At 37.0% G+C, this 27,176-nt stretch overlaps 1 protein-coding gene and 1 long non-coding RNA gene across 2 annotated transcripts in view; one reads left to right on the top strand and one right to left on the bottom strand.

The window, feature by feature from the left end:
• LOC140333831 (uncharacterized) overlaps positions 1–23,189 on the bottom strand; it is a 62,327-nt gene extending 39,138 nt beyond the window's left edge. Inside the window, exon 1 of the long non-coding RNA XR_011921433.1 lies at positions 23,104–23,189. This is a non-coding gene — a long non-coding RNA (uncharacterized lncRNA). The remainder of the gene's footprint in view (positions 1–23,103) is intronic.
• The window catches only part of RFLNA (refilin A), a 34,003-nt gene continuing 27,392 nt past the window's right edge, over positions 20,566–27,176 (top strand). Inside the window, exons 1-2 of the mRNA XM_072415781.1 lie at positions 20,566–20,780; positions 24,543–24,899. Coding sequence (XP_072271882.1) covers positions 24,681–24,899 — 219 coding nt within the window. The 5' untranslated portion in view covers positions 20,566–20,780; positions 24,543–24,680. The remainder of the gene's footprint in view (positions 20,781–24,542; positions 24,900–27,176) is intronic.

Raw genomic sequence — 27,176 nt, 5'->3', positions numbered from 1 at the left:
AGCAAATAGCTTTCGGAAATGACATGTTAGCTGCCGTAACACCTCCCATGATCACTGCCAGGATTGTATTTGAAGAAGGATGAATGAATAAAAACTACATTCACCTACTTTTACAGCTGTAGGGAGCATTTTTATGTTGAAAAGGTATGAGACAATCTCTTGGGTTTCCTGCCAAATATGTAAATGGACACTTGCTGCCATAAATTGCAATTTAAAAGACAAAATCTGGCAAAATTGTCTTTCTGACTTTTTACCTGAGACTGTTGATGGAATGAGAACCTGGGTGATCCAACGAAATCTGGAATGGATTTCTTAAAAATCTTTGCTATCAGTTGGCAAATGTTTTCAGTCCTGGACCAGATCTATTCCAGGTTTGCTGGATCGCCCAGCTTCTCCCATGATAGTCTACCTTCTCCAGTTTTGGAGGGCTTTAGTAAATCAGGCCCAAAGTGTCAAAGTTTAAAGTCAAAAACAAAATCATATATTTTATGTCTTGATGATAAATTCCCTCTTTCTTTTGTTCTAAAATTTGTAACTTAGTCCCCATAAATACTGCATATTCCTAATCTCTGTGGCTACAACTCATGCTTCATTTTCAAACACTTCATTTGTAGACACCCCATTGTGCTATCGAGAGAGCTAAGACTCTCTAAGAAAGTGAAAACACCCTCATTCATGATACAAAATGTAAGGAATCATGGGACATGTGCTTTTCTTATAGACACTAAGCTGGCCTTGCAGCTACTCTGCTGACCTCCAGTGTTAAGCATGAATTAGTAAAAACCACCAGCAGCTTACACAGTATGACAGCAGAAACAAATACTTTTCCTAAGTATACTACTATCTGTGATTCTTGTTGAATGTGCTTGGATTCTTACAGCTTTGGATTTTTACATCCTTGTGCCTCCCCACCTACATAACATGTATGTTCATCTTACGACTTTATGTATATCCAAATAAAAATACCTTCCTGCTCAATTTCCAAAATGTTACTAGCTGAAATTAATTAAACAATTATTTAAAGTAAAATATTAGCAAGGCCAAAATGATCCTTCTTTAAATGATTAACCCTTTCATGAGGATCATTAATGCCTTGATGCCACATTTAGCAGTATCCCTATTTATTGTGTAATATGTTGGCACTATATAAAGACTGTTTATTATTATTAATATTATTATTATTATTATAGTTATTATATTAATAATAATAATAATAATAGTAATAATATTATGCATTGGTAATTTGACACAATTCCTAATGCACATCAATATTTTTATAATTTTGAGCTTGCAAGGCTTTTGTTTTTGTATTTTTTGGACAACAGCAGCCTGATGCAGTACTATATGTTTAACGTGTTTAGTGTTATAATAAAAGTAAAGCCTTTTAGCCTGATTCTGCAGACTGAATACTTTATTTTTTCTCAGTGAAGACATTAGCCTAGTTTGATAATGGATTCGGCACATGTTACTCAACCATACTGATTGGTTACCAGCCGCCAGTGAATGGCGGAAATGTTTATTACTGTATCCCCGGCATCATGCTGGGGAATTTTTATATACGGATAGAAGGTGGGAAGGGGGTTTCTAAAAATGTTCTATTTTTAAACTGCCATATCCTAAACCTGTTTATGTCTTTTTTTTTATTAATATTTTCGTAGCATTATCCTAGTTATTGTTTCTCTTTATGTCATTTGCTATGTTTTATTGTCAAGTGTGTCTGCCACCTCTTCTCTGTATTCATGACACTACTTTTTCAGTACATTAATAAATGTGTTCACAGTTTTATAGTATGGCGGCCTGACAGATATTAAATATCATCCTATAATCTTTTTGTTCTGCCACATTTCGGTATTTTCTTCAACAAAAAAAAGGTCCTTTGAGGTCTTAAAGCCTTATGTTCAGAAAGATCTAGGAAAACTTTTCATGTTGGTCCAATAAAATCCATAACAACTGCAAAGGAATCAAATTTCCGCTAAAGTCATTAAGTGTTGTGCGTCTCTGCTCTACAGGAACCAGTTATTGAAAATGGTGTAGTATTACAATACCAGGTGTCAAAGCTGCAGGCTCCTGATGCTTCTCAGGGTTTAAACCATTTTAAAATTAGTAGTGCCAGGGAAATGATATACTTTTGTGACTTTTTTTCGGATATATTTTTGTGTTTGAAAAGAGAAATCGGAACCGTCTTGTAAATCTTTCGCAAACATTTGTGGTTCTGGGGAAGTGCTAATATTACATTTTTTTAATATAATAGTTATTTTTGTAAAAACTTGTAATGTGAGCCTTAGTAGGTGTTTTCTATTAGAACTGTCTGTGTTGCCCCACAGAAAGAAATTAGATGTAACCTGTACTGAAAAAATGAGAAAAAGTTTGAAAAGTATGGTAGTTGTGGGACATCATTTTGTAAATATGTTTCTTTATGATTTACGTATCCTTTATGAAGAGATCCCCTTGAAAAATGAAATGCTTAGGATAGTGTACACAAGCATTAGAGTAAACAGCTATCAGTATGAAATCCTTTATACAAAACTCCCACTTTTGGAAATAACACAAATCTTACAGGAAAATGATACACCCCTGCCCTCTTTGTGCAGGCAAAATGAATACCCAAAAATGATTGGCTAATCCAACAAGTCTTCACAACTATGTTTCCTTTATATTAGATTTTGAAATAACAAAGTTGATAATTTAGAGCCTGGATAAAAGGATTACCACAAAAAAACACATATAAACTACACAAGCCATATTTTAGAAAGGTGTGTATATCTACCAATAAAGAGGGTCACTGGGGAGAATATGAGGACAGAGGCAATTGGATTGGAAAGAGGGACAGTCCCTGCAAATCAAAGACAGTTGGGAAGTATGTGTTATACCCTGCATATAAACATACCTCCTATTATGTGACTTTTATTATTAACCAGTATTAATCTAGCACCAACTCAGCACTTTATAAAGTCCATTGTCATAACACTAACTATCCTTCAAAGGACTCCCATTCTAATGTCATAGTCATATGTCATTAAGTAATCTTTTAATCTTTTTTTTTTTTTTTTTTTTAAGGGAAAGCCAATTAACCCAATTGCATGTTTTTTGGAAATGGGAGGAAACCGGGATACCGGGAGACAACGCACACAGACACAGGTAGAACATACAAACTCCTTGCAAATAGAGTCCTGGTAGACTGAGATAAAAAGTGGTTTAAAGTAAAGGATTTCATTAAAGGAAAATTATTGTTGTGTAGACGACACACAACTGCTAATTTGTCCAGGACAGGTTCTGAAAATTCAGAAAACAGCTGAATGACGCTAAATTAAGTCTTCAAGAACCCCAAAAACTACACCATAGTATTCATGGGTAAATATTGCAACAAAATTGCTTAGATTGTGTGCCAAAAAAAACCCATTGCTGTTCAAGAAGAACTCTAGAGCAAGACTTAATTTTGCTATTTACCATTAGGCAGGACCAGGTCATCTGGAACAATGTGCTGTGGACTGATGAATCAAAAATAAAGTTACTTTAACACAAAAATAAACAACTGGTGACTGAAGCAGAGAGACTACAAAGTCCAAGCAGCCAATGGCAGGGCCGAAATGAACCTGGGACCTACTCTCCTCATTGGCTGAAGCACATACTCTAAATCTCCTCCAGCTGCACACAGCCTCAGTGTATATGCTGGGAATGCTTAGAATGATATATCTCAGGTTGAAAGTGCACAGGTAAAGGGAAGCTGAAAGCAGTGCAGAGGACAGACAACTAATTCACTAGATTTCCTTTGCTGGTGCAAGCAATGCTGCCAGAGGGAATTAACATGGTGGCGCAAACTGTGGGATTGATGGCCAGATAAACATTTCCTGATACTTGTTTAGTAAAACAAAGTGATCAAAATGCCAAGTACAAAACTCAATATTCATAGCAATCAGAACACATCAATGTGGTTTCAGTAAGGAGTAATTTGATTGGTTACTATGGGTCATTGCTCTGCACTATTTTAAAAAGTCTGCTCTACCTCACAGATAATTCAAGTATTAGCTTTAATGAATCATTCCATTTCCAGCTGCAAAGCTGTGCAGTGGTCCCCATGGTATGCTAACATTTTTATGGTCCGGTAAGAAAAAAAATTCATTCTTAAAAAATCTGCCTTTGCATTTATCACACAGCCTTGCCTGGCACAAGTTTGCAGAAAATATATTTATCCAAGGAAAGGGACTGCATCTGATTTACAGTACTGTCTTGCCTACGTCAACAAAGTGAAATTCAGGGCAGATTCTTTTTGTACACATTTATCCTGGATGATCTGAACACAGATTCATACATCAAAAACACTCTGTTCTATTATACTTAGCATCTTCCTTGTGCCTTTAAGGATCTTCCAAAATGTGTTCCTGAAAATAATCTCCATCATTGTTGATAAATTCAAGCAAAACTCTCTTCAACAACTATCTCCCTTCAACTAACTAAAAAAGGCCATTGTTACCTGCTCTTAGGGAAGCTTAAAGGGAAATCAAAACAGAAATAAGCTTCTAGCAGTAAATCACTTTCATGCCTTGTACAATTGAATATATGTACTGTTTAAATTGATCAACATTGGGATATATAAAAAAGAAGAGAACAGCAAGGGATTGCTGGTAAGGTAAAGTATAGGGAGGTTGGAGAGGGACCCTGGACAGACACTTTGCCCTGCATTGGCAAAAAGGACGGAATCTCTTGGTTCTCCTGCCCCTGCAGACTATACATAAGGAATATGGCTTTTCATTGGTATAACAACAGCTTTAGCAGCCCTGCTATAAATATAATATAACTGCTATAAAGTCCTGGAGGTTGAAGAGAGCCCGAATGGGGAAGGAGGGGTCATAAGGCATGTAAAAAGAAGAACAATCGAATACCATAACATTTAGAACTCCTGTATCACTGTACACTGTATCTGTCTGTCATTTGCAAGCCCTATTTAATGTACAGCGCTGTGTAATACATTGGCGCTATATAAATCCTATATACTATTAATATTAATAATAATAATATTAATATTAATAAGGGATTGTAGAAGTTGCTTTTGATACTTTTTACCCTCATTTCTAATCAAGGATACCCAAACTTAGACCCACAGGGTTACGGAGTGAGGTACTATGTTCTAATGGTATACCATATTATACTGTAGTATTATGTCATTGTTTGAAATATTATGATGGTCATTATAATTGTGCTGCATATAATATTGGCACTTTATTAATATATAACGTTATTACTATAATTGACTCTACAACTCTTATGTTTGTTTCAATAATTTTTACTACTACATTACCTTTTTCAGCATTTGGTTGCTGTTTTGGTGGCAGAGGTTGGAGAACTTAGAATTTGTAGATCTGTAAAGAACTGGTAATCTACAGAGAATAGATTGATTAGCTGTAAAATAAGGTTAAAGTTTTTTCCCTGCACTGCATTCACCCCCTATTTACTGACATCTTTTATTCATATCACTGGTCCCTAGTAATGTACTGACCATGCTGACAGCACTACTGCTGTCCTTGTTTTAGACATACTTTATGTAAAAGATATTATCAATAAAGAGGTTGCCAGGGGGCCCCATCAACATTTTGCTATAAGGGTTCTGCGTCAATCAATACAATTTTTTACAATATGAGTCATATTAGCCACTTACACCACAACTATTTTGCCACTGCCCCACTTCTACAGCTTGTCTGTTAATAATCTTTCACCTCAAGCTACTTTTTGTTGTCATTAGATTCAAAAAGCTGAGATTTTTGTGACTCATAATGTGATAAGAGATGCTGTATAGAATCATCTTGCTATTTACAGACAGCTGATGATTCATAAAAGTTATGAAAAGTCATAGAACATTTAAGTAGTGCTATACACAAAAGAAGACAATCTCTACAGTGCCATCAGTCTAGACAGTTTGAATTCATCATGACCAATAAACAAAGTATTTAGGACATGATTAAAGAAGAGACAGCTTTATTAGTGCTTCATTTAACCATACCCCCTGAAAACCACCCAATATTCTCATTAAACTATAAATCTCATATGACTGGGGTCTTAATTTTCTGTTCTCAGCAGTGCAATACAAACAAAAACAGGTCTCACCAGAGAGACCACATTTCTCATATCACGTGTGTGCATGTGGCATCACAATATAGCCATGTTTATAGGCAGTTTGCAGAGACAGTGTAGCTTAGATCAACATTTCATAGCTCTAATAATCTCAACTCCTCAAGTGCCAATATATTTTTCAGTAATGAATATGGCCTCTTTTCCTCAAAGTTTCTTGGGCGTCCACAGTGGAATGAGTATACAGTCTAAAAATGACATCATTGTCCATCATTGAGTTTCCCCTCAAGTTAGCTCATTCACCATTTGAATAAAGTAGGTAGCAGTTTATGGAACTTCTTTACTAGACTCATGGCTTATATGTTTCAGTTAGTGTATGGATATTTGAAAAATTTTAAAATAAAACTATTGCTTAGTGAAATGTCCCTCAATTAAAATTAGGCACATGGAGGAGCCAGAGAAAATAAAAAAGCCCCATAGCTTTTAACATAACACTAGAGGAAAATGGGACAGAAACATATTAGGTTGTATAATGATTTTCACTTTAAATTGGCTACTAATTCTTAAAAAAAAAATCCCTAACTTTGGTTTCTATCCAGCCACCCATCCATCTGTCAGATCTACAATACATTTGCACATGGGGAACATATTTAGCATTTACAGTTTGGACCAGTGATCGCCAACCTTTGGACCGGCGGACCACTAACTTTACCAGCTCTGGACTGTGCATGCGCGGGGAGCTGGGTGTCAATCAAAGGGGAAGAAACTTGCCCTAGAGTGATGTCATTATGCCAGAACCCGCCAACCGTATAGTGGACACGGTCCGTGGCTCTGGCCAGTGTGTCCCCAGAGCAGGGTCCTTCCCCTGTCCCCGCTCGGTGGTGCACTCGCCAGAGCCGCGGACCACTGGTTGGCGACTGCTGGTTTTGGCAATTACCCTAATATCCTATCTGTCCATAAGCTAGTCCCTTACCATCAGCTCTTGTCTGGCCATTTCTGTACCCATATTTTCATCTTTACCAGGTAAGGTATTCTTCTGGTAATAGACAGATACTGTTGTAGAGCTGGTATTAGTATTAAATTAACAATAAACTGTATTTATATAGCACCAACATATTATGCAGCACTGCACATTAAACAGGGGTAACAAATGACAGACTGATACAAATGATGACACAGGAAGCGGGGAGGACCCTGCTCAGAGGAGCTTACAATCTAAAAGGAGGGGAAGTAGCACACAGTAGGCGGGGGATATAGAATGTTGCATGAGTAGTAATGGTTTAAATGACGGATGAAGACAGGTTGGCGAGTTTGAAAGGATGGGTTTTAAGAGATCTATAAGAAGGCTTGTTGAATAGGACAAGTAAAAGAGTTCCAGAGAGTGGATGCAGCCCTAGAAAAATATTAAAGCCATGCACGTGATGAGGTACTGGAACCCCTGAACATACAGCTCAAATTTCATCTTATTGAGCATATTTATTATGGGTTTATTGCAGAATTTAACATTTGAAAACTAGCTTACCTAACAGTTTCCTCACCACTTCATCTAACTATGATGACCTACCTACCTATCTACCTCTCAATCCCCAACTCTCTCACCTCCAACAGAAAGAGCTGCTGTTCCGCACATGCAGGACTCCACACTTTTAACCACCACCAACATCTCTGTAGATAAAAACAGCTGGGAAAGTTGCAAAATTAATCCCGTTTCTGGATCCATGAGATTTGGCACAGTCACTATTTAATCATTTGACCCTTATACCTGAGCTTTGACTACACATATATACAGTTTTTGAACTGCATCTGTGTAGGGATTATGCACAGTCCGAATCCTACAGGGAACTAAATAACATGTGTTCATACTCACAGCTTGATACAAAGTGTACAGTATTACACATTGCTCGCAGGATGCCTGTGGCTCTCACCACTACCTGTTCTATATTTACAGTCATAACAGATGTCCTGCCTCTTGGACTCGGCAACATAATAAAGGAGTCTGGGATGGTCACTGGCATCTTGCAGGGTGCGGTTTTTGTACAATACCTACTACTGACACAGATACATTTAGACACAGAGCAAAAAGATTGAAAAAAGAGAAAAACAAACTGTTGATTTCACTCAATGTTATATCCACAATGTTTGAATCCTTTTGTGTCTTGAAATTATTTTAAGCAAAAAACTTTCTGAAGAATTATTTTTTTTTTATCAAATTAAATGGCAGTTCCATGGATGTGAGGATTCTTCTTTTTTTGGCAAACCTGTGTGTGGGAAATTGGTCCATGTTTGATGGTAAATTTATTAATACCATATTATTCATCTGAAAACAGTTTGTTGACTTTATTAACTCCATTTTCATCACAGTCAGGTTCAATCTGGAGTTTATTGAAAGATAGCAGAAGTTCTTGGTGTGGAGAATGTGGTCATCACTGCTATCTGCAAAGCCACACTGATCTGAAAACATTGCTACCTACGGCATTTGGTAGATAGACTTCCTATTTCCTAATACTTGAGGGTTTGGAACATGCACATTAGTTAAGGCACTTATTGTTAAACAATATTTCAGACAAAGGCATAGAATCAGAAATAAAGATTATTCCCCCCTTGTTTTACAACAATCCATTACAAGGACCAAGGAGAGAATTGGGAGTAGGGGTCCAAGTTATAGACCAAAAACTTTCATTTATCAGTTAATTGTTAATTAAACTTATAAAAGTGCAAAGCAGAATAAAGATGTTTTGAAAGTATGTATACAACAAATATAAAGTATACAACTAATGTGTTTATTGTAATGTCTGTAATGACGTGATGACTGGTAAACAATTCGAACCCCCCCCCCACACACACAAACACAAACACAAGGGAAACCATATGCAATCAGAAACAGTAACTGATTTTTTTAAACAAATGTAGGCTGTTTACCAAGTGATTTTTTGATTTCCAAGGCATAATTCTTTTTGCTTAGAGAATGAGGTGAAGCTCCCTAAAAACTGCTGCAAAAACCGCTATGTGAAGGGGACAAATTATGAATGTAATAAAAAACTAAATCTGTCTTGTGATGTGTCTCATTGTTCCTGTTTAGAATTAATTCTGTAGTTAAAACTTACTAAAAGTAACAATTTGATTTAGCAATGCTGACACTCCCATCCTAAATGGACACGATTGGGGAAATCTGGCAGAGATAGCTCGATGTTGGGTATCCAGGGCATTTAAGAAGTTAGGATTTCATCGAGGACACATTTAAAACATTAACTTAGGTAGACTAACTCTTTAATGATGGGTCGCCTTTAAATTCTTATCAACCATGTAAAACAGAAATATTAGTTTTGGGTGTATTTGAACAACAAGGAATGTTTTAGTAAGGTGCCCTAATAACTAATACATTTTTTTCTTCAATGCCCTGCTATATAGGATCTACATATAAGATGCTATGATGACTGGACTGTATAGAAATTCTGACCTTTCAGTCACTGGCATTTTTAGATCAGCTGTTTTGTGCGGAGGAAATGAAAGGTCCCACAGAATAGAGCTATATTGCGGTTTTAGTGCAGTGGGTCAGAGGTACTTCATTCATCTGCAGTATTGTGTGTGGGTTGTTGACTGTTTGACATTTGTGAATCAGTTTTGTCCTCTGTGTCCTACACACAAATCACTCAAGTGACTGCAGTGTATGTGTTAACTCGCTTGTTGATTTTCTTTGTGACCCCCAAGTGGGTATTTCAGCTGAGCTGAGAGGCTCTCTTTATTTTCCAGCAGTTAAACAGAAGGTCATACAGAAGAATTCCTCTGGCCTCAGAGTTAGGGAAAAGAACATCCACAAAATTATTTTGAAGAAAATCAAAATTTTTAAAGTAGTCATTCTCAGATTCCATTTTAAGAATTAAGAAGAATAAACAACGCAAATTATGTCTTCGAAACACTATATTTATACTACGTTTTTTAAGTTTACATTTTACATGTAAAAATATATGTTTATTTTATTCAAGAAGATTGATATGCAATTATTCGATTTCTTTATATTTTACTTACAATTTAGCAGTGCCCTCTAACTTACCGTGTGCATATATTTTGGGTCACCTACATTTAGGTAAGCGTTTTAAGGCACCAATAGTGGTATAAAATTGCTGAGATCCTTCGATTACCAGCATGCACACACCAGTTCACTATCGCTACTGTATTAATCTAGCCCCACTGTGTGAATATTGTCAGTGAAGGTTATTGCAGCAGGTACTTTCTAGTTTGAAGACATCCCATCAACCACAAGACCCACTGACTGTCCTAGACTTGTCAGTCATTGCTACAATTTTTCTCTGGATGAAAACAGTCCATGTAGAACCCACCCCTGCAGAGCCCGCGCTTGTGACTGCAGAGCCCACCCCACTAAATCCTAGGACTCAAAGAGCAGCTCCAGTTGAATGTTTGTTGTGCAGTGTGATCTTCAATGTGAACGCATGCAACAAAGAGAATATGGTTCGCTGTCTTCTACTGTTCACATGTATACAAAACTGTGAGTATTGGTTTTGATAGGTATGATGTTTTTTATTTGTTAATCACTGTTGAATATGTGGTAAAACTTTGATTAAATAAAAAAAAAAAAAAAACAAGGAAAGAAAGTTGTACAATTTTCAGCATTAAACTCAGAACCGCAACACCGTCCGGAGACCAAGAAGACTTAAGCCTCAGACACAGATGCCAGATAACTGTCAAACATAAACAATTCCTGTTACATCATCAAATAATCATGAAGCCAAAATCTGTTCATAGACCAGAAAGATAAAAAATGAATGAGGATTCTCTGTGCTGGGAAGGTTTGCCATGATTGATCATTAATGTTCCATTGTGTGTGCAGATGTTGTTAGACAGTGAATGATCCTGCACAGAAGCACTCATGCTATGCCGGAAGTCGGTTGTAGAAAACCTGTATTCTGTAAGGCTCTGCCAACAACAGTGAATAAACTGGTAATTTCTGAATTATCTAGTGTATGTATAGGCTTTATTGATTGTGGGGGGCAGCCCGGGATACAAGGTAAGCTTTGCCTCTACAGATGCATTTTTATCAAGGTATGGCAAATTAAAAAAAAAAACTTAAAAACTGGAGTTGGGTCTGAATATAAGCCCAATTAAGTTCAACAGCAAAACATAATTAAAACTAAAGAATCTCTTCTCTTCAACTAAAGTGACACAACCCCAACAAAGGCTGTAAAGAAAATAAAGGGGAAGAGGGGCTCCCGAATGACAACTTTTACTATCATCTTTGTCTTTTATACATTTGGAATGGCACGTGGAAGGCACAAGCTTACCATGATGTCCACCAGCAGGAAAATCATTACATGTAGGAAAAAAAGGGAGTGAGGCAAGAAAAATCAAAACGCAAACACATTGGCTGCCACAACCCCATGCAAGGGGTCAGGGTGGTACTGCAAAGGGTTGTGCTAACCCCCTCCCCCTAATGGGAGTGTAGGTACCACATAAAAATATCATTTAAAAAAAATAAAACACCACAATCTATTTATTGTCTTAAACATAGCCACTGCATTTTAATATTGGTTTAAATAAAAATATAATAAATTAATTGGTTCCTTACTACCTGTACTTCCCTACTGACTTAAACATCAGCACAGTTACCACGACTGATGCTCAAGATACCTAAAAATTGAAACTATAATTGTAAATGATAAATTCAGAAGGAGTTGTCACCACAATGCAAGTTTAATAAGAATGAATTAAACTCAAAGCATCTGTGCCTAAAAGCTGCATTCATCAATAAAGGAGCCTGGCACTCATCCAGACTGCAGCTTCACACAAGTCAGCATTTAAATATATCTAAGCCTACTTCAGATAGATGAATACAGCTGAAGCTATACAAGCCTGGCAAGCAACATTAAATCTTAGTATGTCAGTAGGACATGCCATCAGTTATTGGCATAATCATTAATAATCACGGCACAAATCATTTTTTTGTGGATTTTTTTCAAATGACCGTAAGGGTAAGGATTCCAATGGAAATTTAAACTTGAATAGAAAAATATTTGGAAAATTGAATGATTATTCTGCTTTTACTGATTTAATTAGATGCAGTATAGGAACATCAGGGACTGGTCAGACATGATAAAGCTGACCCAAATAACTTAAATTTTAAATTGAGGAGAGCTGTCTTGGTATGTTAACCCCTAGATAGGTTATGGAATCTCTGGCAAACAGCAATGGAGATGTCTCAGACCAATTGGTTATTCTCCACTGGGTCAGAGTCAGGACCTCACTCTTGTCTACATTCACATTCAGACCCAACCATTGTTCAAACAGCCTAAAAGCTCTTGGAATGAATGGTAAATCTTTGGTCGGATCCGAGGTATACAGAATATCATCCGCAAAAAAAGCAGTTTATCTACCGCTTATATTAATGTTCAGGCCATGTAAATCTGGGGTGTCTCCAGATATCTTACCAGTGGCTCAATAGCCAGATTGAATATTAAAGGCGAAAGGAGACAGAATTGCCTAGTCCCCTTTTCTAGTAGTATATTATAGAATAAAAATCCTGGAGTGTGAACTCTGCCCTGTGGCAAGTCATACATTGCCCAAAGACGTGACAGATATGGGTCAATAAATCCATCCTTGTGTAAGACTGAGAAGAACCATTCAACATTAACACTGTCGAATGCCTTCTTGGCATCAATACTAACAATTTCAATATCATCAGCCGGATGCCGTTTAGCGCGATCCAAAGCTGTCACTACTTTACGCATATTTGCGACAGCGGAACGTCTGCGTACAGAACCTACCTGTGTTGGTAGTATCAACCCTGGCAGTAAAGCTGCCAGTCTATTAGCTAAAATTTTGGATAGAACCCTAGCGTCCACATTGATCAAGGAAATTGGGCGATAAGATTCAGGTCGCCTAAGATCTCTGTCCTTCTTGAGGATCACCTTGATATAGGACTGGGCTCCTGAGGAAAAGTAGAAACCCCCTTCCCACATGTGGGAATCTAGTTTATTCATATCCGGGGGAAGGTCATGTCCTAACATTTTGTAAAGTTCGTCCGCGAAGCCGTCAGGCCCCGATGCTTTACCATTGGCTAGAGGTTTTACAGTGCTTCCAATTTCCTATTCTGAGATGGGTGCCTTAAGAGCCTCCAAATGTTCCTGTTGCAGTGTGGAAAAGGGTATCGCTGCAAATTCAGGGGCATCACTAATAGATCCTCCCTAACATTTTGTATACAATCGTCTGTAATAATTTGCCAGCACTGTATTAATCTGACGAGGGTCAGTAAAAAAATTGGTTTTGAGTGGGGAGTGAGAGCAGAAAGTAGGTCACATAAAAAATGTCCAATTATCAATACAATGTAACATACAATATATATTATACAAAATATAATAAATTTAAAGAATAGACTATGTAAGTTTTCCAAACATTAGGTTTCCAGCTACAAAAAAAAGTGTATGTATTATATTATTATAAGTAAAAAACAATCCAAATATAGGCTAAGTTATCCTTAAAAACCAGAAAAAAATTGCTTTATTATTTATTATTATAGGCCTCCATAATATTCTGTCTCATAGAAACATTGGAGATTTGTTTGTTTTCCCTACGTCCTTTGCAATCAATACATGTTATCCTAAAACAATAATTGTTGACATCACTATCATTGTGATTGTAAGCTCTTTGGGGCAGGGTCCTCTCCTCCTCTTGTGTCAATGTCTGTATCTGTCTGTCATTTGCAATTCCTTTTTAATGTACAGCATTACAAAATATGTTGGCGCTATATAAATCCTGTTTAATAATAATAATTGTGTACCTACTTTCTATGTGTGCCTATACTCCTTGTTCCCCACCTACAAAGCAGAAATTAAGGAGTCAATTAGCATACTTCTGCAAAAGAGACTTGCTTGCTCAAACTCCCATTATAACAGTAGGGACGGACTTAATGATAATAAATTGAGTGTAAGGTTAGATATTATCAGTGCATTTATGGAGCTAAAAAGACAGCAGGTAAATCATCAACTCCTCCCATGGTAAACTAATATTATTGAAGTATGTATTGTGATTCAAGTGTGTCCCATATGACACATGAAAAAAAACAAGGAATGATACCGTTTGCCTCTGGGGACCGTGTGGCATGGATTTTGTATGCATGGTGCAAGGAATCTTCAGATGATTTGCTTGAATTGGAATTCTATCTCCTAAATAATCCCTGATTTTGTAAAGCTGTAATTCATAGTGGACAGACTGCACCATACTACCACCACAATGTTTCTATTGGAACATATTATAGAAAACAGATCTAATAACTAACTTGCATAAATATTTACATAAATCCTGCTTACATTCCAGACATTTAGCTGTAGGTCAATATGCCCCACCCGCATAATAGTATCATCTTCAAACTGTGCAAATAAACTTTTCATGGCAGACGTACCACATTCCACAGTGACTAGTACTCTTAAAACTACTTTTCAGAGCTCTAGTATCTTTTATTTGTCTAATTTCATAAACCAGATTAGCGCGGTTGAAAAATCAATCTGCATCACTAACAGGCCAACCTATTTAGCTCAATGACACATTTTTTTATTCTTCCACACACTTTAGCTACGTTGTTGTGAAATATTGTTTACTTTATTACCAATTTATTTGCCGTGCAATGTACACTGGAATCTTAAAAGCTATGGAAAAAGGGAAAATATACCACTTTTATAAAGGTTCTCCTTCTTCTCAGCTTTAAAGAGATTGTATCATGGGGCTGTTCTGCCATTGCACGTGCACCTTTACAATGAGCATACAAAGCAATGCAGGGAAACTCCTGTGTGGTCTAGCCACCACAGTTGTTCCCAATTCTAAAAAATGATGTGACAAGTTACATGGCTGAGCCAAATGGTGTAAAACAAGGAAACCTCTGAGAAGATGCCAGCATACATGCCAATGAGCTAGAAGAAATGCAAATTTTGTAAAAAAAAAAAAAAAAAGAAAAAAATATAAAAACCCAAAAACAATGACAAATCTGATGCTCCAAGTGGCTATATAACTTACACAAATCTTTCTCAACATGAAGAACCCTTGAAATAGATTTCATGTCTTGGGAAACCCCCTACCAAAATCAATTTATTAGGTGTTGGTGGGTTAAAAGTCTGGTGGCCAGTGACAAAAATATGTCTCTTTCACTTGATTAGAATTCCACCCCATTGATAATTTAAAAGATTGTTGGTGTCTTACATCCGGCTCTTGCATAATAAATATAAATATAATGCTTGAGATTTGTATCTTTGTCTACTACCGGTAATAGTATTGTATACAGCTTTAAATAAAAGAAATAATAGAATGCCAAAGAAGACTAGAAAGTGCAAGTACTCAAGTTCATGGTCTAAATTACTTTACAATGATTTCTGTGATTGAGGACACTTGTTCACTTGTTATCAAAAAGCAAAGCATATCACATACACAATTCACATTAAGGGGAAATTTCATTTTCCTTTTTTTTTTAATGTTCCTTGTTTAAGGTAATCATTCCAATGTCTCAGAATATTTCAAGTTCAGTTCTACTTATAATAGCTCACTTCTAAGCAATAGTGCTATTGATCCGGTTTCCCGTTCCTATGCTCAGGATTGGTAAGGTGAAAATCTGTGCAGAGCATGCAGCTGACCGAAGAAACCAAAGGAACTGGAAACCATTTGGAAAGCTAACAAATGAGTACCTTCTTCCTAGGAAAGAACCACCACAGTGACACATTATGTAAATGATTTCTGCGCACCCCCTGAGGAAACCATTTGTGGAAACGCGTCGGGTTAAGAGGTGTTTGTTTTCAAAATACTCAGGGAATGTCTGTGTCTAGTTTTATGGTCTGATATCCCATGACGGTAATGGGAAGACCAATAACAACCTAAAATCTGTGTTGGTACTTTGCTACTGTATAATGAATTACACACTTTATGATCTATTCTAAGCACGATATATTTTGACTTGCCGCATCTCCACATTAGTCGTGTTGCTAAATCAGCAAGTCACATACAAAAAAGTGGGTATGCTTGTTTCCCTTTGAATTAAATGTTGCTTCCATTACAAGACCTGATACAAATGCATCATGATCAATAAACTTTAAAGTAAAAAAAAAAAAAAAAGTAACAATTTACAGATCAGAGATAACATGGAAATACTTCTGGAACAAGAAAATCAGGATGAGCAGCGACAAAGAATTCAAGAACAAGCAACAATGATCTGGGTACAGATTGCAGATGAGGTGTATAATTATTAAGCAGAGGCTTTTGTACAAAAAAAACAAGGTGTTCAAAGGTCACCAGGGCCAATTGGCCATTAAATAACTTCTGAAATCCATGACTTGCCAAGCAAGATACACAGACATATTACACTGACCCAGAGGCTAAAAATACAAAGAAACAAGTTTTTTCTAACTTCAAACTATTTGATGGCAAATTGATAAAGAAAAAACACATTCAACAAAATCATTTATGAGGATAACAAACTCCATTTACTTCCCTTAATTAGGGGCCTAGAAAGGGGTGTCTTCATTATTGGGAAAAGTTATTAGGATGCCATTCAAACCAGGTATGTGTTATAAACTACTTAGCATGCAGAGCCAAAATGTCTCCCACTATATTACTGTTACTTATTACTATAAGTACTTCTCTTGCAGGCAGTGGGACTGAACATCACTAAACATCCCTGCACTGGAGCATCCAGCAATGTCTCCCACATTTACCACCTCCAGTAATGTCAAATGCCTAACTGTTTTCAATGATTCCCTGGGGCCAGTGAGAGGAACCACAGCACAGCGGGGGATGCAGGTATTTTACACTCCAAGAAGTGTCCCATACTAAAGACTTCTAAGTGCCAGACACTTGAAGACTACAAAGTTCAGACCTGCTGCCTGTTAGAGAGGAAAACATTAACAGTTTTTAGACTTTTCTGGTAAACCAACAAACTTTTTTTTAAAGTAATCCTATATTGTGAAACTTATGGGGTTGCCAGTAAATGCAATGGAAAGGAAAGGCAATTTGGTTGCCTTTCCAAACCACAAGCTTTAATAATTTCACTAACCTGGAACAATAATAAAGAATAGAAAAATTAGAGAAAAATCCTTAATTGCAAACATGTTATGGATCAGTCTTTTAAATTATTGAAGCAAGACAGTAAGCATGAAAGCCAGGTAACCAACATTTTCAGATAGCTATTATATAATTGCCTATGACTTGCTGTTCCAGAAATCATAAAACTCAGCAGACCCAATACAAAGTAGAAACCAGTATCAGTAGCACTACAGGGTCTGCAACACATGGGTTATGGAAAATCAGTGCTTACGTAAACAACAGTCTCATTATATAGGGTGTAGTAAACATAAGACACAACACTATTTTAGATGTCTTCAGGTAGCTATGTTAGCCCAACTGAAGGTGCAAGTCAGGTTCACAAAAAGAAACTTGGCAGGACATTGCATGAGTTCACTGGAGGATTGCAGACCTATAGGAGATTCTCCAAGATTCTTGTGCACAAGCTCCAGGACAAAGTTCTTGAGCACTCAAAGCAAAAAATCCAAAGTGTTGCCTTAACCTGTAAAAAATATTATTATAGGCTGCAGCCTTTTTTGCTTCCCTGCCTCTCCGGCTGAAAATCACAAGTTGGCCACCTCTTTCCTTTCCTTGAGGCCTGGCCCTGCTTTGCACCAGTGCCCAGTTCCGTCTGGTTTCCACTGATCAGCATGGTTGGTTCATTGGCTAGCACTTTGGCCTTTGCAGCACTAGGTCCCAGGTTCAAATCTTGGCAAGGAAACTATCTGAAAGGAGTTTGTATGTTCTCCCTGTGCTTGCTTGGGTTTCCTTTCACCTCCAAAAAATTTGCAAATAGGTTAATTGGCTTCTCCTTAGACTGTGTTAATAACATTACATTTTAAGTCCCTTTGAAAGACAGTTAGTGACATAACTATGTGTTGCATAATATATCAGTGCTAAATAAATACAAGTAAATGAAATAAAATCCTTAAATGTGCACAATTCCCTAATAAACCACTACTGGTGGATATAATGAAGGGAATCAGGGGACCAGGTCTCCCCTCAGGCTAGGGAAATGGTTCCCAATGACTTTCTGCATAATGGGCAATACTAATAACCCATTATATGTCTAAAAGATAACCAAATAAACAAGAGCTAATACACTGTACCCAAAACAGGTGAAAATAGACAGACTTGTGAAGAAAACATGGTTTTGTAAAGCCTATTTACAAAACAGATTTTTTGGATACACCATGAATTTCATCATGATAAAACTGTACAGTGAAACTTTTTTAACATGGAATGTTGCTTACTTACCAAAAAGCTGGCCTGCCTGTCTTGGTAATATATATGTATTATTCATAACCTGCAGCCATTGTAGACTTAAAAAAAAAAATCTGATTTGCAGGATGTTTGGTTATGGAGGCCAGGCACTGACAGATAACTTTCAGTTTCAGAACACAGCTAGCAATTACAGGTTATATGATTCTTTATTAACAAGTAAACTTTCTGAACCTGTTAAAAGTAAAAGTGACAGGTATTCAAACCATCCCCATCAGAATCAAACCCAATCATCTAATTATCAGTATTTGAAAGATTGGCTGTAGGACAATACTAAGGTCTTGTGGAGGAAGAAGATGCTAATGTTTAGGGTTCTTTCTATGGCTACACTGCTCTCCAGGTGTATGTCATAAAAGACAATAGACAACAGTGGTTCTAATACTGCAGATAGCATTTAAGCTTCTGTAACACCCTGAATCCCCCCTGTAAAATATGAACTGAATAATTTTGCCCAATACACAGTTTTATACCTGCTGGGTATTGGGTGCTTGCTAGAAGTCAGAACTACCTTTCAAGTACCCCTTCCCCCCAAACATAGTGCTGATGCTGGTTACCCCGGCTTCTTTTCTGCCATGTGTTTAATGCAGTTGAGGGTGGTTTTGCTGCTTTAGTGTCTGGCGATTTTTCAGTTATTAGGTTAGCTAAAATTAAGCATTAAATCAAGGAGTGCAGAATGTTTTGGACTGGCCTAGTTGAAGCTCTGGTTTGGATCCCATCACAATGTTGTATGGCAGCTCTTTTGATCCACGGACCAGTTTCATGCAAGGAATTATTTCCACGGACCAGGGTGATGGGTAGGGGAGGCCCTCCCGTCCTTGAAGGCTGTAGTTTTTGCTATGACAGGAAGGTTCTGTGTCCTCTCTCCTGTCATTTCATTTACAAGACAGCTTTAATGATTGGCTGAACAAAATGACAGGAGAGAGGACACAGAACCTTACATCAAAGACTGCAACGGACAAGGACAGCTGTGGCCCGATTCAGCACAGCCCATGGCCCAGTACCTGTCCACAGCCTGGTGGATTGTAAGTTCTCTCGTGCAGGGTCCTCTCCTTCTGTGTCACTGTCTGTATCTGTCTGTCATTTGCAATCCCTATTTATTGTACAACTCTGCGTGATTGGTGGTGCCATACAAAATACACTTTTTATTATTATTATTTTTATTATAAATAATAAAAATAATAATACAGGATTTTAAATTGGTCAGTTCATAGAAGTATACCCACAATGCTTACATACTGTAACAGAAGGAATTTTGCATGGTCAAAAAAGTCAGTGCTATACAACAATGAAAAGTTAAACAACAAGCCAACAAGCAGTATGGTCTGGGAGGACTTATTTTTTCAACGTTACACCATAACATGTATTGACATTTTGCTGAACAAATAATTAAAAATGCAATTTCTATTAAATATCATTCTGTGTAGGCTTTGTTTAAATGATGATTTAATGTTTGCCTGTTTTATTGTGTTGAAAAAGCCAATAATTTCCATAGGCGTACATACTTTTTTTTTACATGACTGAAATTAGAATGCATTGTGAAAGTAGGGCGTGTTCTTATCAGCCTGAACGTCTCTCTGTGATGTATTTGAACCCTTATCTGGCCAGACCTGCTCCTAGTAATGACCGCTTACAGTAACACCGCCCTTATGTTTCATAGCAGTTATGGGATGCTCTCCATGAGACACAAATTGCATTATATGTATATACATGAGTATTTTTATACCTGCTGAACCAATCATAATAGTATTATTAAAACAAAAAAAAACAAAAAATATGTCAGATTGACTGCAACAAAGAAACTAAACTAGTAACAATAATAACTACTACTGTGTTATGTGACTTATAGACAGTATGACATCCCCAGAAACATGTCCCCATGTGTCTCTGGAAGCTATGGGAAAGCTCAGTGAGAGGGATTTGTGCTGAGACATAAGGCTGCAGTGATGATGTGTTTAGTAGGATCACACAGGGGATACAATAATGAGACAAGATGTGGCCTCCCCTGCACAGCCCTCCTTCACTTGGTGACAGTATGCTCATACTACAGCTCACTTTGACATTTGCAGATCAGCTGTGTGCTCTCCCCTCCACCTCTGTCCCTCCCTCTGCTGCTTTGAATGAGAAAAAAAAAAGAATAGGCAGCCCTGTGTGCTGGATGGGCTGGATTCCCTCCAGATCTCGCTGAATTAGCTGCAGGGAGCTCATTGCTTCCACTAGAAGCCTAAGCAGAGCTGCAAAGTCCCCTGGAAGGACCCACAAATGCTCAAACACCCCTGGAAGTGACCTTTGTCCATCCCTCTGCCTGGAGACTGACTTGTTTCTTGCTGATACATAATAATCCCAGCTAACTTGCTCTTCATATCCCTGCCTTGGGAGCAGCTGGAAAGGTAAGTAATGGTTAGGGTTTACTCCACCACTATAGACTACCCAATATATTGGATTGCAGATCATGTCCTGAGTTTTATTTTATAGTCCCCCCACTTTTTGTATAATGTTATTGGTATTCCAATCCTGTACTGGTGTTTTCTCCCCTCTAGCAGTATTAACTATAAAACACAGGTAAATGTCATAATTCGATATAATAGTGAATAGAAACAGTATGATGGGTGCAGAGGTGTAAAGAAATGGATATAGTGCCATTGGTATGTGTTGAAAATCAGAGCCACACTTTCAGATTGCTTGCTGTGACTATTTTTTTTTAGTACAGTATCAGTTGCTAGTACACCAGTGGAGGTGTAGGGGTTAAGTGATGGATACAGTGATATTCTGTTTCATATGGTTTGAATTGATGTAAAGGCAGTTTGTGTTAAAGAGTAGAATGGGGGCATTGATCCCCGGCTGGAATTCCCATTTGGTCTACCTATGTTTACAGTAAAGTGCCTCCCTAACATTTCACAAGCTCAGGTTACCAGACATAGAGATATTATACAGTGTTAACCTCTTCCTAGCCTGGAAGGTGAAGTTGAAGATTTGTGATAATAGCAATGCACCTGGGACAAGTGGAAGAACTTGACTGTACAGAGACCAAACTTACAGCTTTAAGAAAACTTCTACTACAGTATTACCTTAATCAATAAATGCAAAGTCTACAGTTCTTTTAGTCAACCTTGTTAGAAACGTAGCAATGGTGCTCAGTAACCCATGGCAAGGCTTATCAGAAATCAGATTTCATCTACTTAGAGTGATTGGGTAATTAAAGATAATATCTGAATAGTTGCTCTGGATTACTATAACCTTTCTATTTGTAATATGTTAAAAAATAAGCCCAGCAAATACTTGATTTGTAAAATGACTAATGATGGTGAGTAAGAATAGTGAATGACTAGAGAAATCTCTATGCATTTGCAGAGGTAACTTTTATGATAACTATGGATAGTATGAATTTCTATTTCTAACACAGTGATATATTACACAACACTGTGAATGTATAATAGTCTCTTTACCTATTAAATCTGTTTTACATTTTTAAATATTAGACTTTGCTCAAAGTGGGTTTCCCAAAAATAAAACACAATATTTCTCATTATAAACCGAAACAAGAAACAAGTACTAATTTGACTTTATAAACCAAATAAATAGTTTATAAGCTAGTTTTAATTAGAATTTGTGAAGGGGTTCACATACTTCTGCAACTTTATCCTGATATCATGGTTATCAAAAGTTCAACCATTTTTATAACTTAAAAATTCCATTCTCACTGCAGCTCATGGTCAGGAGAATTAAAAAAATAAACTTTTTTTCTGATTAGAGATTGTAGTTGAGCACGGCCTAACATAAATATAGTGAAATAGCCCTTATTTTCTTAGTTATACCTGTTCAAAGTAAACCAGTACTTTTTTTTATACATAAAAGTCCTACAAGCAAACACCATCAAACGCCTATTTCTTTTTTTATCCAGAAAAGCCGTTCTTTGTCACTCTCTGATTTTAGCTTAACTTTTTTTCAATTTATTTGTTTGTTGTTTAGCCATTCCATCTAGCCAATGGACAGAGTACCATCCCTCTGTCCTATTAGGGAGCCTTTACTAGCCATTGAAGCCACCTAATTGGCCATATAAATGGTGATAAGTAGGGCTTAGCCATGAATCGTGGGATGTCTGACCTCATGAATAAATATAAACAAACACAAAAAGGTAACAGAGATGTTATGTGTGCTTTACTATGACTTTTACTTTTTGAAGTTTAAAGTACAGGTTCACTTTGAGTGGGTGTACAGGTTCACTTTAGATAAACATGCTGGCTTCCCCATAAAACAGGGAAGCATCAGTCATGCAAAAATAGAGTAGCAGAAAAAAGAACATATGTAAAGTTCTCCTTACGTTTTGATTTTTACATCGAAACACTGGCCTTTGCAGTATGAACTGAGCAGGTGCAGAATTAAAATGTGCAGGGTTCACTTATTTCTAGTTTACTTTTAAAAACAAGCTTTAAATTCCAACTCAATGCAAAACAGTTCTGATGAATTTTGTAATGAATAAGAAGCAACATTTCCCCTCTTTTGTCTGACACCCATTCACCAGGCAGGAATTTAGGAGAGGTCTCCCCAAAGGACAAAGAAAGCTTTAAAACTGTAAAGAGTTCCTAGCATATTTCTAATTATTTTCAAGCTTGAAAAAGGTCTTGGTTAGAACCGGGCTTTGAAGCAACAATGTTGCAAAACTTAAAATTGTCCCTAAATAAGGTCCCAGTAAAGAAAATAGTGCATACTTACCTTTCCTATCACTCATTCACCTGAACACCGCTCTGATCCAAATCAATGTCCTGGTCACCTGCTGCACTCACTAACACCAATGGTTCCTCCTGTTCTTGCCCTCTTAGGACCAGGGGATTAACCCTCCCAGAAAGGTTAGTTAGTTTGACCACATAATTGCTATCAATACAGTCATGCATGAATGCAAATATACAGTGTTCAGCCTTATCCTGCTGATTTTCACAGTTCATTGGCATGCTTCTGTATGATTAGAAAAGTTTGCGCTCCTTATAGACAACATTTCATGAAAATGATGGGAAACAGTTAATATTACCTAGATCTAATAATAAAAGTTTAAACAGTTGAGGTATTTGATCTACTCTCCGTATTGGTCCCACATACATTAGCATATCATTTTGGAAACATTTTGGTACCCTTCCAGTCTAGTTGCAAGAAATATGTAGTTTATTTTAATGTTCAGTGTATATCTTGTGCTTTTGTGCTGTTGCAATGCATCTATTACCACACGGCAGTACAGTGTTACATTTTTATTCATGCTATTATATTTGACCCAGGGACCTATCCTTGGGTTCCTGTGACTTGCTTAACTGCACATTCCAAAAGCTAGAACAAAGCCTTGTAGCATGTAGCTGTGCTTATTTTTCTATGGATAAAGAAAATCTCTCTCAATACACTGGTTCCTCCCAAGTGACTTCAACATAATTGTGACAGCCAGGGTTATACGAATTTATTGTAATGAAGAACCCAGAGAAATGAATCTGACCTCTCTTGGATACTATTCTTGGATACTATTACAGGGTAAAAGATTGTTTTTCTGCTGAGAGTAAAATCACTAGGTTACTTAAAGCATTCACCAGGCTTATTCAATAAACAGGCATGAGGCAATATGTAATAATGGATAGCAACTAATCACATTTCTCTTCAATTGATGGGTAATTTATTTTGCACCTTTATGCATTGCTTCTTGAACTATTTTATTTATTATACATGTTACTTTTAGGTGATAGTAGAGCAGCATTCCTAGTGATAGAATTCAACACTAAAGACCATTACACAAAATTAGGGGTCTCCCAAAAAAAACTTTTCCCCTATGTTGGTACACAGCAACTAGGTGCAAACTATAGGGAAAAAGTACCTTTTGAAGGACCCCAAACTTGCTGTGATCTATGGGTGGATTTCCACTATTGCTGAGATGTGTGTCTAGATGATAACGGCTTGTTAAAAATACTTCTGAGTTTGGGTAACCTTTCAGAAAACTTTTGTTTGTATCAGAGACAAATTTTTACGCAAAGGGCTTAAGTGTCCAAACTATCAGACCTCAGTAAATCTTATGGTATGCGGAAAGTCACCGTATCCTGAGGCTTGGAGAAATGAATATAAACAAAAGCACTGCTAATATTGCAGCTCACTTATTAATGCTAATGTATTCTTAAACCTAGGGCTTCATCCCAGGGTGTTCTACATGTGCACAGTAGGAGGTTCCCATATCTGTGTGTGATCTAAAATTAGGACGTGTGGAAGAAATAAACAGCCAAAAGATCAAGTTTTTCTGGGAGTTGACCAAGGCTTTGCCAGACATGGTAGGACATCTGAATCTTCAAGGCATGGAAGACAGTTTAAAGGACAAGAATCGGGAAGGGTTATTGGACAGTCCAGATTCTGGACTCCCACCGAGCCCCAGCCCTCCTTTTTACTCAATTTCCCCAGGCATCTCTGAGAGCAGAGCTGAGGGCAGCAGCACCCCAACATACTACCCTGGATATGCCTACAGGAAGGAGGTCAAAGAGGGCAAAGTGGTAAGTACTTTTTTCCTGGCTTTGTAAATCATCTGTTTACCTGGTCTTACCTGCATTTTTCCATTTCTTCTACATACTTAGCCTGTGTCTTGTGTTAACATGTTCTTGACATTTTAGATGTTATTCCATTGTGTTTTCAGTGCATTAGGCGGGTTAATGGTGACAGGGTGGGGTCTAATATACAGACTAATGCTCTAATAATCCTAGGTTTTGGCAGAATGATTTGCAGGATAGAATTATTCTATTTGCAGATAGAAATATTCTCAAAATAAACTTCATTTTCAATTAATCTTTTGTGGGTTCTGGCTTTCTGCGTAATAACTTTTGTGGAATGTAAATCTGCATACTTTTTTGTCTAACTAATGAAAAACTATATTGTGTAGATTTGTGTAGAGATTAACAGAAATCATTATCTGTTTATGTAAACTGATTACATTATTACTGATCCTGATTACATTAATACTGAATATTGCCACAAATGAATTCACATGGTGATTCATTTTCTGTTACCACCTGTGATTCTTGGATTTGGTTTTCCTTTTTTTATGTTATATATGCTATATGCATTCTTGTTATCAAAGCACAGAACAGTTCTATGGCAGATTTTGTTACGAGGGCTTGGCAGCACAGGGCAGTCTTAGTTGGTATGTGGGTTAGTTATCCATGGATGAGATGGACAAAATGCAGGTATGCACAACAATCAATTGAAATGATTTCTATTGTAGGTCATTGAACAATTGATTGGTTGTCATAAATAGACGTGTGTGTGTGTGTATTAGGGGATTGGGTAAACTATAAAGCAACAAGCAGAGTTGCGTTATGATCCTTTGTACCATAGCAGATTGGATAGAGAAGTGAGTTTTCCTCACTTGTTTTGATGCTTGTTTTTTATGCAATTTATTAAAGCCTAAATATATGACGTTTAATTGACATTTATATGTTGTACCTTATCACCATGTACTGGCACAGTGCAACACGGTGGTTGTGCTTTACTGCTCTTTCTTGCAAGGCAGGTCTCTATATAGATATATAATAACAAACATGCCCATGTTGTCCTTCTCATGGTGTCAAGGTCACTAAATAGGAGGAGAAGTGAGAATCGTATTAGAGAATTGTAGTATGATTCAAGGGGGTTAGAGATCATAAAAAAATGGTTCTTACCACCTTGCCTGCAACCCCATTACTAGTAACACAAAGCAACTTAAACTAATAGTATTGTCACACCAACCAGTGCTTTTCATTTATTCTGAAAACATGTTAGAAGAGGAATACCCTGGATTGCTGTGTGTAATAAACTTATTTTCTGTGGCCAACTTTTGTTTATCTAATTATTCCGTAGTATTTTGTGTACATTTTTTTTATTTCTTCATATAACACAGCTCAATTATATTTCAGAAAAATACAAGACTAACCTGAGCCTAAAGTCAAAGATGAAATAGGGTTTTTTGTTTTTACAGCTGTTGTGGACAGAGCTGGCTATATGCGCCAAGCATGGCTCTTGTGTACCATATGCTGTCAAAATGCATTTCAATGATATTGTCAACATCTGTACATATTCAATGCTGGCTGCACTTGGCTTTGAAGTCTGGGTCTTGCCTTTCTGAAAGTTAAACTGAAATTGCCAACTCATGCCTTTTGACTTCATTTTGAAACCTACAAATCTGAAACAGGTAACAGTGCGGATATCATACAGTGTTAAATGCAGACATGGTTAATGGTAATTTTATACAGATGTCCATGATACACTAGATGAAAAAGAACTGCTCATCTAATATGGGACACACGGGAACTGTTTATGTTTCCAGTTTGTCTGTGTGTTATAGTTATACTTCTGTATCTGACAGCAGGGTCATGTTGCTGTGTGTGTTTTTTAGAAAGTTAAACCTGGTGTATTTTAATCCCATCCGAACCAATCAGTTTTAATTCTTTAACTGATCTGACGAAAGTAAACTGAGAACTGCTGTAGAATCCTGTGGATTACCGGTCCTTGTTGTCATTACATTTTGCCCTGCAATTTTAAATAAATCCAGTTGTGCCCCTGTGCAGGGTTCTGACCCATTCCTCACATTCTTTTGTTCGTAATTTGAGTGTCTGAAAAATTCTGAGCTGGTCCAAGCAGTTGCATTATATTTGAAGTTCATATCTGTATTTGTATGTATATTATTATACATATTATATATATATATATATATATATATATATATTCAGGTATATATTACACTAACTGCCACCATTTGTTAAGTCTTACCTTCACTTTCCAGTTGTAGCAGTTACAAG

This window comes from Pyxicephalus adspersus, chromosome 6 (genome assembly GCF_032062135.1).
Source record: "Pyxicephalus adspersus chromosome 6, UCB_Pads_2.0, whole genome shotgun sequence".
Classification (NCBI taxonomy): Eukaryota; Metazoa; Chordata; class Amphibia; order Anura; family Pyxicephalidae; genus Pyxicephalus; species Pyxicephalus adspersus.
This window is presented reverse-complemented; position numbering and strand designations above follow the sequence as displayed.